General features: G+C 33.0%; 1 protein-coding gene across 1 annotated transcript in view; it reads left to right on the top strand.

Annotated features, from left to right (window-relative positions):
• The window catches only part of LOC106878977 (neuroglian), a 562,318-nt gene that overhangs the window by 391,305 nt on the left and 158,087 nt on the right, over positions 1-12,926 (top strand). The window contains exon 4 of the mRNA XM_052966151.1: positions 5,111-5,484. Coding sequence (XP_052822111.1) covers positions 5,111-5,484 — 374 coding nt within the window. The remainder of the gene's footprint in view (positions 1-5,110; positions 5,485-12,926) is intronic.

Genomic DNA, 12,926 nt, shown 5'->3' with positions numbered 1-12,926 from the left:
CTTTACATGCATCCTATGTACGAATAAGATAAACTCATCCATATGCAATTAAATTGAATTTGTCTATAGCCAACAGACAGGCAGATGGACACAGGCTCCATACATGCATGCACATTTTAATAAATGATCATACATATTTATATATGTATATGTGTGGGGAGAGAGACAGAGCAAGAGAGAGAGACAGAGCAAGAGAGAGAGACAGAGCAAGAGAGAGAGACAGAGCAAGAGAGAGAGACAGAGCAAGAGAGAGAGACAGAGCAAGAGAGAGAGACAGAGCAAGAGAGAGAGACAGAGCAAGAGAGAGAGACAGAGCAAGAGAGAGAGACAGAGCAAGAGAGAGAGACAGATGCAGGAGTTCACTTCTCAACCACATAGTTTTGGGTTCAGTTCTACAGAACCGCACTTTGGTCCAGTGCTTTGGGCCAACTAATATCTTCTGAGTGAATTTTGAAGACAGCAACTGTGTGTGCGTGTGTCTCTGTGTGTGTGCACGTGTGTGTGTGTGTGTGTGTGTGTGTGTGTGTGTGTGTGTGTGTGTGTGTGTGTGTGTGTGTGTGTGCACGTGCAAACGTGTATATGTGTGTGTATACCATCATCATTATATATCTATGTTGTATACTGAAATGGGTTAGACAGCTCAACAGGATCAGATAGGTTAGAAGACCACATATTGCTTTAATAATGTCTGTTTTGGCATGATTTCTATAGCTGAATACCCTTCCTAACATCAGCCACTTTACAGAGTATACTAGGTACTTTTTACAACACAAACACTAGGTTGTTTTGCCTTTAGCAAGACTAAAGAGCCTTCTCAGCTCTGCATTGCTGCAATTTGATTTGAGTAACTAATCACTAAGAGAGTATACTGAATACTTTTTATGTGGTATCAGCACCACTGGGATTACCTTGTAGTTCACAAAGTGAAAGGAAGCTCCTATGATTGAAAGAGTAGGTATTAAAGTATGATTGAAGAAATAGACTATAGTTGTGAGAAAATAATATTAGCGGGCAAAATGAAGGGAACATTGTTGGCTGAAATAATAGCAGGGACAAGGAGAAAGAGAAGAGTAATATTGATGTGATTGATGTGAAAAGTTAGAGAACAAAGTGATAATCTTGATGGCATGGGTTAAGTAGGGGTAACAAGTGATGAGATAGGTCATGGAAATGGATTCATATATATATTTTACATTTGCTTTCCATACCTGCATAGGTTAGATGGTTTGTCAGGATCTGAGTCAGTTCTTACTGGAACCACAGAAGTTTATTAAAGTTATACATTTTGTAAGTGTGTTTGCATGTGCATATATCTTTATGAATGTTTACAAGCTACACCTTGCTTGAAAAATGCTGAACTATAGGGGGTGAGGTTTTTAACATTCTCTATCAAAAAATCATCTGCTACTCATACTTCAGTACTTTCAAAGATGAGTGTAATGAAAAATCCCTCGCATGAAAAACAGCTAAGAGTTAGGGATATGAAAGAAGCCTAGCTATAAAACAATGCTTCAGTAATATGTGTTTATCTCAGTCATGTTAGCATGCAAAAATGGATGCAAAATGAACAAATAAATGAATGTATGCATGCATGTATGTATGTATGTATGTATGTATGTATGTATGTATGTATGTATATGTGTGTGTGTATGTAAGTGTCTGTGTTGTGTGTGTGTGAGTGTATACACAAAATATATACAAGCAAGCGAAAGTGTATGCAAAAATGGTGATACTGAAATCAGTGACACTGATGATGATGATGATGCTCTCAATAGTAGTAGTGGTGGTGGTGGTGGTGGTAGTGGTGGTGGGGGTGCTGGTGGTACTGGTGCTGGTGGTGTTGGTGCTGGTGCTGGTGGCATGCACCCTCATGAACACACATATATTCACAAATGACTATGCATGCAAGTACAATTTATTCCTTCACACACACACATGCTCTGTGTATGTATGTGTGTGGTAAGATGAACATTACAAAAAGACAGTAAGGTTTAGTCATTCACCATGCTAGCAGAAACCATCAATTAATATAGATGCCATTATTTTCCATTAACCATGTATAATAGCCAACAATTTTGACCATTCATGTTGAAAGATATCATTTTCAATAAGCCACTCCATGCCAATTGATTTCTAGCAGAACAATTCTTCTCAAATTTTGCAATTATTCAGCTTAGTTAAGACAAGCAGAAGATCTGAATACAAGTTCCATATTTTCTGTCTCATCAAGTAATCTAGAATAAATAAGTAAATAAATATATACATGTATATAGATACACACACACACACACACTGACACACACATATAACACACACACACACACGCACGCACACACACTCACACACACACACACACACACACACACACACACACACACACATATAGTTAGATGATGAAATTAAGGAAGCAGAAAAGATAATCTTTAATGGTTAAAATAAGAAATAAACAAAGAAATAAAAATGCTAATTGGGCCTGAGTCTCCATGGTGTAATTATTTTGTGTGACATGACAGATCCATGTTAAGGCAAGGCCATTAATATCTTTTATTCTTTTAATTTGGGCTTGCATGATTATGATAGTAAAGGTGCTTTCTAAAGTACATTCTTGTTAGAGAAGGTGCCAATTTGGTACAGATAATGGCTACTTGATGAATGATGAAGGTGATAACATCTTTGACAGTGAAAGTAATTGTAGCTGGCCACTACGTTATTAACTAGAACTATCATATAATTGACAAGGTTAGAGACTTGTAGGTAATGTACTTCATGCTCTGGACAGTGAGTAAGGTGGTCACCATAGACTACTCTCTAATGTGGCTTTCAAATCGTGTTTGCACTAATAATAAACACAAATGAAAGCTTACCAAAGTTCTTGTCTTGCTGTCCTTTATATTTTCTGTTCTTGACAGGGGTTGTCTCAGATTTTTGTTGTTTATTTTTTTGTTGGGTTTTTTTTTTTTTTTTTTTTTTTGCATCGGATCAGTAAAAGAAAAAAAAAAATAATGAGAGAAGTAAGTGAAAAATATAGCTATTTTAAGTTGCAGTGATTACTTTACATTTTATTGGGTAACACATTAAACTGTCTGAGTCAATTGAAGCACTGAAATTCCAAGAAATCTGTGTAAGAGAAGTGTCTAGGAAAAATCAATGTCAAATTATAATAACAAATTTTCTTATCGTGTATAATTCAACTTTCTTATAGATCTTTGGTTTTCATTTTTACATTTCAGTGGTCATAAACAGTCTAGGTAGAAGCTATATATTTGTCTGTCAAAGCCAGTCTCTAATGACTATTCTACTATTCTACATTTTCCCTAAGAATTAGAAGTAGTTCATTGATAAGTGAAATGAGTTTAAGATGCTTGTTTGTAATCCCTGATCTAACTCTGATAGCAAAGTAAATTCCTTGAAACAATTATTACATTAATGTGAAATCTCTGAAACTTTTCTACACCTCATACATATTGATGTTACTGACAAGTAGGAGAAACATAATTGTTATCATTACTTTATCCATGTTTCTATGCTGTCATCAATTGTGCAGGCCACTAACATTGCATATCTTCATTCTTTAGATTGTTACCAACCTCAGCTATGAAGCATTAACTTGTCTTACTTAATACTGAAATAAGTAACTCATATATTAATGATTATTGGTTGAGGAAAACTCTGGAGATTGCTTAAAAACACTTTATACTACATGTTTGACCATTTATTCTTGATACTACAATCTTCTTACCATCTTTAAAATAGGTCTAAAATTACAATTCTAAATTCTTGAACAAATTTTTCAAAGTTCTTTATTTGATATCTCGATGCATACAATTGTGGAAAGAAAAGCTTGAGACTATTCCACTAATGCTAGATGTGAAAATGAAACCAGTAGAAAATTTGTCTCAGGGTATGGTGTCCACATTACTTGAGTAGGTGTGTCTTAATTAATGCTGCACTGGATTTCAACTAACCAGAGACACCAAAGTGACATGAGACACAATATGGAATTCTGTTTCTGTGACTGTGGAACAGTCCAAACCATGATCGTCTGCTGGATCATTATTGATTCAACTTGTTTTGATTTGAACTAAGAATGGAAGGTGCTGGAAATGCTACTCAAACAACTCTGCCAATCTTCTGCCCTAATAATAACAATACTGTGATTGCAAGCCACAGTTAATACTATTGGTTTGTTTTTTTATTCATTCTGGAATGAGGAAATCTTGAATTTAGTTTGGAATATGTTGTGACTCAGAATTTTAGATCACTGATAAGATCATCTATTAAGCAATTTGATGTGGTGCTGAATTTTACAGCAATCATTCAGTCATCCAGTTTAATGGAAAAAGCATTATTCCAGCCAGTTTGGTTTGAAGCTAATAAATCCAATATAGAAAAGTAAGAGAAGAAAAAACTTAAAACCATTTACAAAATATGGAGAGGAAATAATTCTGCTTTGTTTTATTTTCATTTAATATGTTTATCAGGGCAAGAATAGCTGGAACAAATCTGCTGATCTAGACAGCAGCAAATTGGTAGTCATTAAAACATTGAATAGAGTACTTCATGGCATTTGTCCCATGTCTGAACCCTGAGTTCAAATCTCACTAAAATCAATTTTGCTTTTCGTCCTTTCAAAGTCAGTAAAAAGCACCATTCCAGAGTGGTGAATTGACAGAACTGTTAAATAATTGAGAAAGTGGGTTTGTGGTATCTGTTTCAGTTCTTTGCATTCTGACGGCAATTCTTACCACAACACTGGCATCAAACTGTATCACCCCAAATTAACAGCCTTACACTTGAATACATATTTGTGGTTTGCAGGAACAACTGGCAGACTTCCTCACAATCTTTTCCTGACCTGTGCATACATGTGGAGTCACATAGTCAACTCTGACCAATGGAGGCCCTATATTTATGGCAATTACATGTTTTATTATTGCTAGATGTCTTTCTGGAGTCAGGTACCTTAATACATAAGAATACTTATTTACCAGCCTGTATGATATATTGTCTTTTCATTTACTTTGCCTTTTGTCTTTTTTTTTTTTGTTCATTTTCTTTAATTTTTGATTTTGTATTTTCTAATGAAATGTTAATTGTATTTCTATTTCAGGTGTTCCTGACCCACCTGTGGATGTAAAATTTGTGACCTGTCCCAGTGGCAGAGCTGAAATTTCTTGGAGTCCTGGCAATGATAACGGCTTTCGCATTTCAGCATATTTCATTCAATATAATTCTTCCCATAATCCTTCACTTTGGCGTACCTATGAAGAACCAATCAAACCCTCTTTGAATAATTATTATATGGATTTGCGTCCATGGGGAAAATATTCCATACGCATGCTAGCTGAGAATAAACTTGGTCTTTCAAAACCTAGTTTACCAACAAAGAAAACATGCTCAGCACCATCAAAACATCCCGATAGAAATCCTAAAGAAGTTTGGACAAGAACAGATCAAACAGGAAAACTTATAATTCAGTGGACTGTAAGTAAAATGATTATTACCATTATTTTTTTTTTTGTTTTTTTAACATTAAGCTAACATAGATATGATACAAAAATTATGGTCCACAAAGAAAGCATAAAATTATTTTTTTAGTTTTCTTAATCTTTCAATCTAGATACATCAAATTATTGAAGAAGCTTTACGATGGAGATTCTTTCTCATTCTTTTACTTGTTTCAGTCAATAGACTGTGGCCATACTGGGGCACTGCTTTGAAAGGAATTTTTAAAATCATTCTAATCAACTCCAGTACTCCTTTTTAATCAAGTACTTATTGTAGCATTCTCTTTTTTGTTGAACTACTAAGCTGGAAGACATAAACAAACCTATACCAGTTAGCAACCAATGAGAGGGGATCATAAACACACACACACACACACAATAGACAGTTTTTGACAAATAAATTATACACAGATTATTGGTTAGCCTTGGACAACATTCTGTTGGGCACCTTACCCAATGTACTATGCTGTCAGACTGAATCTGAAATCAGATGTGTATAAGTCCCCGTAAAAAAATACCTTTCGACTTTCTATTTTGCAACCACATTTTGCTGAACTGGTATTGATGTAGTCTATACCAGTGGTTCCCTGTCAATGATTCATAACCTAATATATAAAATCTCATACTTTTGATGATATTTGATAGAATGTAAAATGTTTATGAATCTGTTATACATTAAAATATAGGACATCCAACACAACAATTAATGCTAACAAAAACTGAAAATTAGTTTTCCAAGTTTGAAATTTTTATTTTATTAAATTTCTGAAAAACTGATTTGATTTAAAGATTAAAAAAAAGGAGCAGGGTCGTAAAAGATTATTCATTTGCGAAAATGAATAATGATAAAAGGTTGAGAACTGATGATGTAGATACTTATGATTAAATAAATTTCACATACACAGGAATTGAAACTGACGCTTTTCCTCCTTTACTATTGATTGAACTTATAAACATTTGAGAGAAAAAAAAATATTAATAGTACTAGACCCACTTAGTTGCTATAATCTTCTAACTCCAGTGGATATGAAAAACCCTTTCATTGTCCTTTATCTTCTTCTAACTTGGCTTTAAACTCATGACTTTCAAGATGTTAGTGTAGCAGCTTAATAAGACTGATAGTGAAATATTGGTTTTTAAGCCATTCTCCTACACATTTAGAATGTCTTCTGAAAAAGATCATTACGTTCCATGTCATACTCTCTCCATTTATGTCAAGGAAACAGTAATATGAAACATTGCAAAATAAATTTCTACATATATATATATATATATATATATATATATATATATATATATATATATATATATATATATATAATAGAATCTATGTAAGTTTGAATTATGGTACACCTGCCAGTTACTTTGAGTTTAATAATATTCAAATAATATACATACAAGAATGCTCAGGAACACTTTTGAAATATCTTTTTAATGAGTAAACCAAGTATAATAAAATATAATTAAATGTTAAAGATATCGACTTTTCTTATATTATTTAGATCATATATATATATATATATATATAAAATATTGCAATACAAATGTATTACTTTCCAGTAAAATAAAGCCCCAGTAAAGTAAAGTAAAATAAAGTAAATATTGGTGCCGTGTTGTACCACTCATCTGAATTTATATACATATATATATATATGTATATATATATATATAATAAATGATAAGATAATTAAATAAATAAAATATAGAAAATGTTAAAATTATTGGAAAAAATCTAAATTATATAAAGTTTTCAGAAGAAATGATTAGAGAGAATAGATTTTGTTAAAAGTACACAATCTACACAAACTGAAAAATATTAACTAATTTTACTATAACAAGAATACTAAAGACTAATTTGGTAATTGAGTTTGCCCACGTGTGACCAATTTTACATCGTTTTTGACTTGTTTATGACCAATATGATCTGAATGGTCATGGTTGGCTAAATTTTTCATTGTTACTTAAATCCCAACTTCATATTAGATAGGGTCAATAAATTATCAATAGAAGACAGTGAATGAACATTTTTGTTCTGAACATGTCAGAATAAATCTTCATGGCTACGAAATAAATGACATTGTGGCTTACCATATTCCAGTTGCTCAAACTTCTTGAGAAGAGGCTACAAGTATATGTCATTTCTACATAGAAGGGTGTGCCTGTTTGTCTAAATAAGAGACAAAGAAACACAGAAAAAATCTACTGTTTAGTTGTTGAACAACATATTTCAGCATTCACTTGGGTTTCCAAAGACCCAAGACTAAAAACAAGTTTAAATTTAGGAAATTCCATGTTAATGATGCATAGCTTAGGAATTTCAACAAATATTATAATATGATATGACTAATATGATAAAGTGAAATAAGTTAATAGATGATAGTAAGTTAATACTTGAGTGAAAATTTCCTAGTAATTTATAATTATTTTGAATTCAGCTAATATGTTTTAAGAAGGTTAAACAAAACAGTGTGATTTGAAGAAAACTTTAGTATGGTGTATAGATGTAATCTTGAAAATCTTTGTAATTTGGAATTGCAATTCATGAATTTATTCATTCATTTCAAATATACTTATGAAATACACATATTAATGTGTCTAGACTTGATATGATGAAATGGGGCAAGTTGTTAAGTTTAAAACAGTCTGATCTCACAACTACTTCAAAGCATAATATCAATTATTTTTATTGAAATGTAAAATTTCTATTGATAGTAGTTTTTAATTAGATGGATTCAAATTCTAAATATCAATTCTTTTAGGTGAATGTTGCTCAAAATAAAAGGAAAGTGTCGCTCTTTCTCCTCCTCCTCAAACTACAATTACTTTGTGTTATTGTTAATTACCCCTTTTTTGTTATTGATGGTTTAAATGAACATACTTAGCAAAGCAAAGACAGCATCTCAAAGACTGGCTTTTCTCTTCAGATCCAGAAAATACTTCAGTGTTCAAACAAATACTAATCTTTTTCAAGCTTAGGTGAAATTTACTATTGAGTACTACCCCTACATTTGAACTGATGCTGCTGCTGTTCACACAGACATACTAGCTCGCATCCAAAGAAATACTTCTTTACTAATTAGCATGAAGGCACTCACCAATACACTCTGACCCACAAACATTCTGTTCCCTCTCTCTCACTTTTCTACTAGTACTAAGATTCTCTCTACATCTCATAGATGATTTTCTAGAACCCACACTAAACACTACACCCAGTCCTTCCTCCCCTGAATTTCAACTCCCTGCACATTTTCCCTTCATCCATTAACTTGCAATTGTTCTAGATGAATGTTACTGGCATTAGTTTCATTAGTTCTGGAGAGCATTCAAAGACCAAAAGTGCCACTACTACCTTCAATCTAACTATTAAATCTACTAAAACAAATATTACTTCTATTCATGCAAATTTATCTCTACTATAATATATATCTATCTCAGCTCCCACCAACTAAACTCTATGCAACCATTTTATAGAATTATGATTTACACCAAATAACAGTTTATATATTTATTACCTCAACATTTTGAATTCATATCCTGTCAACTTTGTCTTGCATTCTTCCAGACTTAATAGAACAAGTTACAGTTAAATACCAGAAAGGGGTAATATGATCAACTATTCCCTCTCTAAAAATCGAAACTGGCTACTCTGATCTGAGTAATGACTGAATAAATTTGATAATGCTCTTATTCAAGCATTGTGTGTATCTTTGCTTAATACATATACATTTATGTAGCTTTATATCTATTATGTGTGTGTGTATGCATGTGTATTGAGAAGTTAGGTGAAGTTCCTACACTTATGGTAAATGTCATTGCTGCTGAAGATCAAGATCAGGTCTTGCAGCCCACATATATGCCTGCCAAAGATGATTTCTGAACAGAAAAGTCAACATTGACCTCTGACAGACTGCATCCTATATATATATATATATATATATACTCTCTGAGTGGTTGGCGTTAGGAAGAGCATCCAGCTGTAGAAACTCTGCCAAATTAGATTGGAGCCTGGTGTTGCCATCCGGTTTCACCAGTCCTCAGTCAAATCGTCCAACCCATGCTAGCATGGAAAGCGGACGTTAAACGATGATGGTGATGATGATGATATTTACATATGAAGTAAAAGCAGCTCTGGTATAATAAATATTGTTAAATACACATACTAATTTATATACTTTGTGTATTTTCCGGTAGTTGCAATGGCATAGTGGAGTACATAACTCTCATGACGCCAGTGTTAAACTACCTTAGAGCCAAGGACAAGCGAGATAACAAACTCTCAATCCCATTTGGGAGCGATGGACATCGATGTTTCGTCATTTTTGTGGCATATTAACATTACCTACTCGCCTGGGCTGGCGAAACATCGATGGGATTGAGGGTGAGTTATCTCGCCTGCCCACACCTCTAAGGTGTTTTAACACTGGTGACATGAGAGTTATATACTCCACTACGCCATTGCAGCCACCAGAAGCATATACATTAGTACGTGTATTTAACAATATTTCTTATACCGGAAACTGTCTCTTAGGTATGCAATTTCCAAGCATACCAGCTTGTGATTTTACAAGCCATGAGCATATAAGTCGTTGGACTGGGTAGCTGACTCACCTTCAACCCAGGTGGGCAGATGGTGTTGATAAACCACAAAAATGGCGAAACATCGATGTCCATCACTGCCAAATGGGATTAAGGGTGAGTTATCTTTCTTGTCCATGGCTCTAAGGTGTTTTAACACTGACGACATGAGAGTTATATACTCCGCTATGCCATTGCAGCCACCAGAAAATACACAAAGCATATACATTAGTATATGTATGCAACAATATTTTATATATGTGTATATATATATATATATATATATATATATTCTCATAACTGAATAACAAGATATTAATTCTATGTGTTTAAGATTCTTTCTCTGTTCATGAGTATAGAACTGCTTGCAAGAATACAAAGGTGATAAATATATTGGATTGTTGATTAAGGGGTTTCAAAATCTAAAACATATTCTAAAATACCGGTTTCTAATGAAATATCAAATTTTCCATGATTCTGCTAGTTATGCTGGCTGAATCTAAGTTTAAATTCACCATATATTAAGTGATTCTTAAACTGAATATTCATTTTAATAGAATTACGTACATAGGCTTAATTACTAAAACATTTAAACTTACAGTCAACCAACATAACTAAACTTTCTGATATAATTATAGAAAATTTAGCACTCCATTAGAGACACATATTTGTGATTAAAAAATATATCTTTTGATGCTTTTTAGATTCTGGCATAATTCTGAACAGCAACCTGGTTTCTTTTTGGTCTTTATATGCTTGAAAATATTTTTTATTTACGCTTAAAGAAACATACAAGGTTGATTTCAAATGCTATCCTGAAGGTCATCAACATCATTTTTATTGACAAAAATTGTTTTTACACTACTGCAGCTTTTAGCTGTCATTACAGGATATTGATATTAGGGCCATTTTGTTTTCACTCTACTCTCATAATTTCATAAAACCTTTTTTACTTTCATTATACATAACCCAACACACAAAATTATCGTTATTTAGGAACTTCCCTATTCTAAACAAATTGTAAGGAACTCTTACAAAATATTAAGAAACCTTGATAAACTAGTAAGCAGTCATATATTCAAAACTACACACACACACACATATGTGTTTGCACATTTATTAATATACATATATGTGTTTAACATACACAGTTGTTATGCTAACACTAATCAAAATAATACCAGGTAAAGACTTCAATGCAAAATGTATTCAACGGTACATATTTCTATATCATATGAAAATGCGGCAGTTACTTAAGCTTCATTGAGTACCACACCTACTCCTGAATGTGTCTTGAAACATTAAAGTTTTAGCTTATTTGAGAGAGATGAGGAAGTGGCTAACTGCTCACACAGACTTCAAGAAGGTTCTAAGAATAATGGGTGTAGGAGTAAAAGAGATATAGCAGAATGATAGGGTGGGATAGGTTATAGTTGACCGACTGACTGAGAATGCAGATTTAAAGCAACTAGGAAAGATTCTAAAACAGATGTGTGCATGTGTGTATATATATGTCTGTGTCTGTGCAAGTGTGAGGATTTGTGTCTGTGTGTGAACGTTTGACTTGAAGAATCAGCCAACAAAATGTGAAGACCATAAGTAGAAGAGAAATTGTCTTTAAAAATTAATGACAAACAAGATAGGTTGATTGCTTTGATTGTATTTTGCAGTTTAAGTTCTTCCTGTATTTTTTAAAAAAACAAAATGAGTAAAGGAAAGATTTTGTGTATTTTGCTGTGATAGGTAAGAAGTGAAATAGAGAAAATTTGAAGAAGTTTATGTGAAGTGTATATGAAATTAATAATAGAAGATATGCAAGATAGATAAATAGGTTCAGTACATCACTGTAAGCAGTAGTAAAAATATATAATTAACATATGCTTTGTTATTAGAGAATGATGAGTTCAAATCCTAATAAAAACGTGGACTTTTGATATTTCACTACACCATTTCAGTCTTATCACTATCATATAATAATGGTCTCAGTTTAAATGATATTGGTCTGGCATAAAGAGTTGATTACAGGCCATATATTCTGGATAAATCAAACTGGTGATGCACCTTACACACACACACACACACACACACACACACTCTCTCTCTCTCTCTCTCTCTCCCTCTCTCTCTCTCTTTCTCTCCCCACCTCTCTCTCTCTCTCCACTTCACTCTACTAAACTCAAGAGAAGATTTTTTATTTCAATATTTCATGCTGATCAAATGCCACCTGGGTTAGCTTTGCCTTCCATCCTTTTGAGGTCAATAAAATAAGTATCAGTTGAACACTGGGGTCAATGTAATTGACTTATGCCTTCCTTCGGAATTGCTGACCTTGTGCCAAAATTTGAAATCAATATTTCATACTGATAAAGTACATATTAGTTGTATCATACTAACCATTACTTACAATGTTAAATTTATGTCTTGAAAATGCTGAGAAATTAAAGTAGAAATCGTAACTGTGTACAAGTTCATAGGTCTTGAATTCAAAGTTGCAGCAGATAAGATTGTATATGCAAGTATGTATGTGTACATGTGTTTGAGTGGTGAGATATTTTACTTAATAAAATTCTTCTCAATATCTTTTGACTTAACTTTTCAGGAATAACTTACCAGATCTTTTGAAAATGTTACCTATAATATTCTGTCAAAGTCTTAACCACAGAATAAGGTTTCATCAATTGTCAGCTTAACACAATAAAGCCAGAAAAAGGCATATGTGTTCACAACCATGTCTGCATGGTTAAAGAGTTTACTTTACATCACTGTGGTTCTGAGTTCTATCCAACTACATAACACCATGACCCTATATCTTTTACCGTAGCTTCAGATAGCTAAATTTGGTAA

Source organism: Octopus bimaculoides, chromosome 1 (assembly GCF_001194135.2).
Source record: "Octopus bimaculoides isolate UCB-OBI-ISO-001 chromosome 1, ASM119413v2, whole genome shotgun sequence".
In the NCBI taxonomy this organism is placed as follows: domain Eukaryota; kingdom Metazoa; phylum Mollusca; class Cephalopoda; order Octopoda; family Octopodidae; genus Octopus; species Octopus bimaculoides.
Note: the sequence above shows the minus strand (reverse complement) of the source record. Positions and strands in the feature narration are given on the sequence as shown.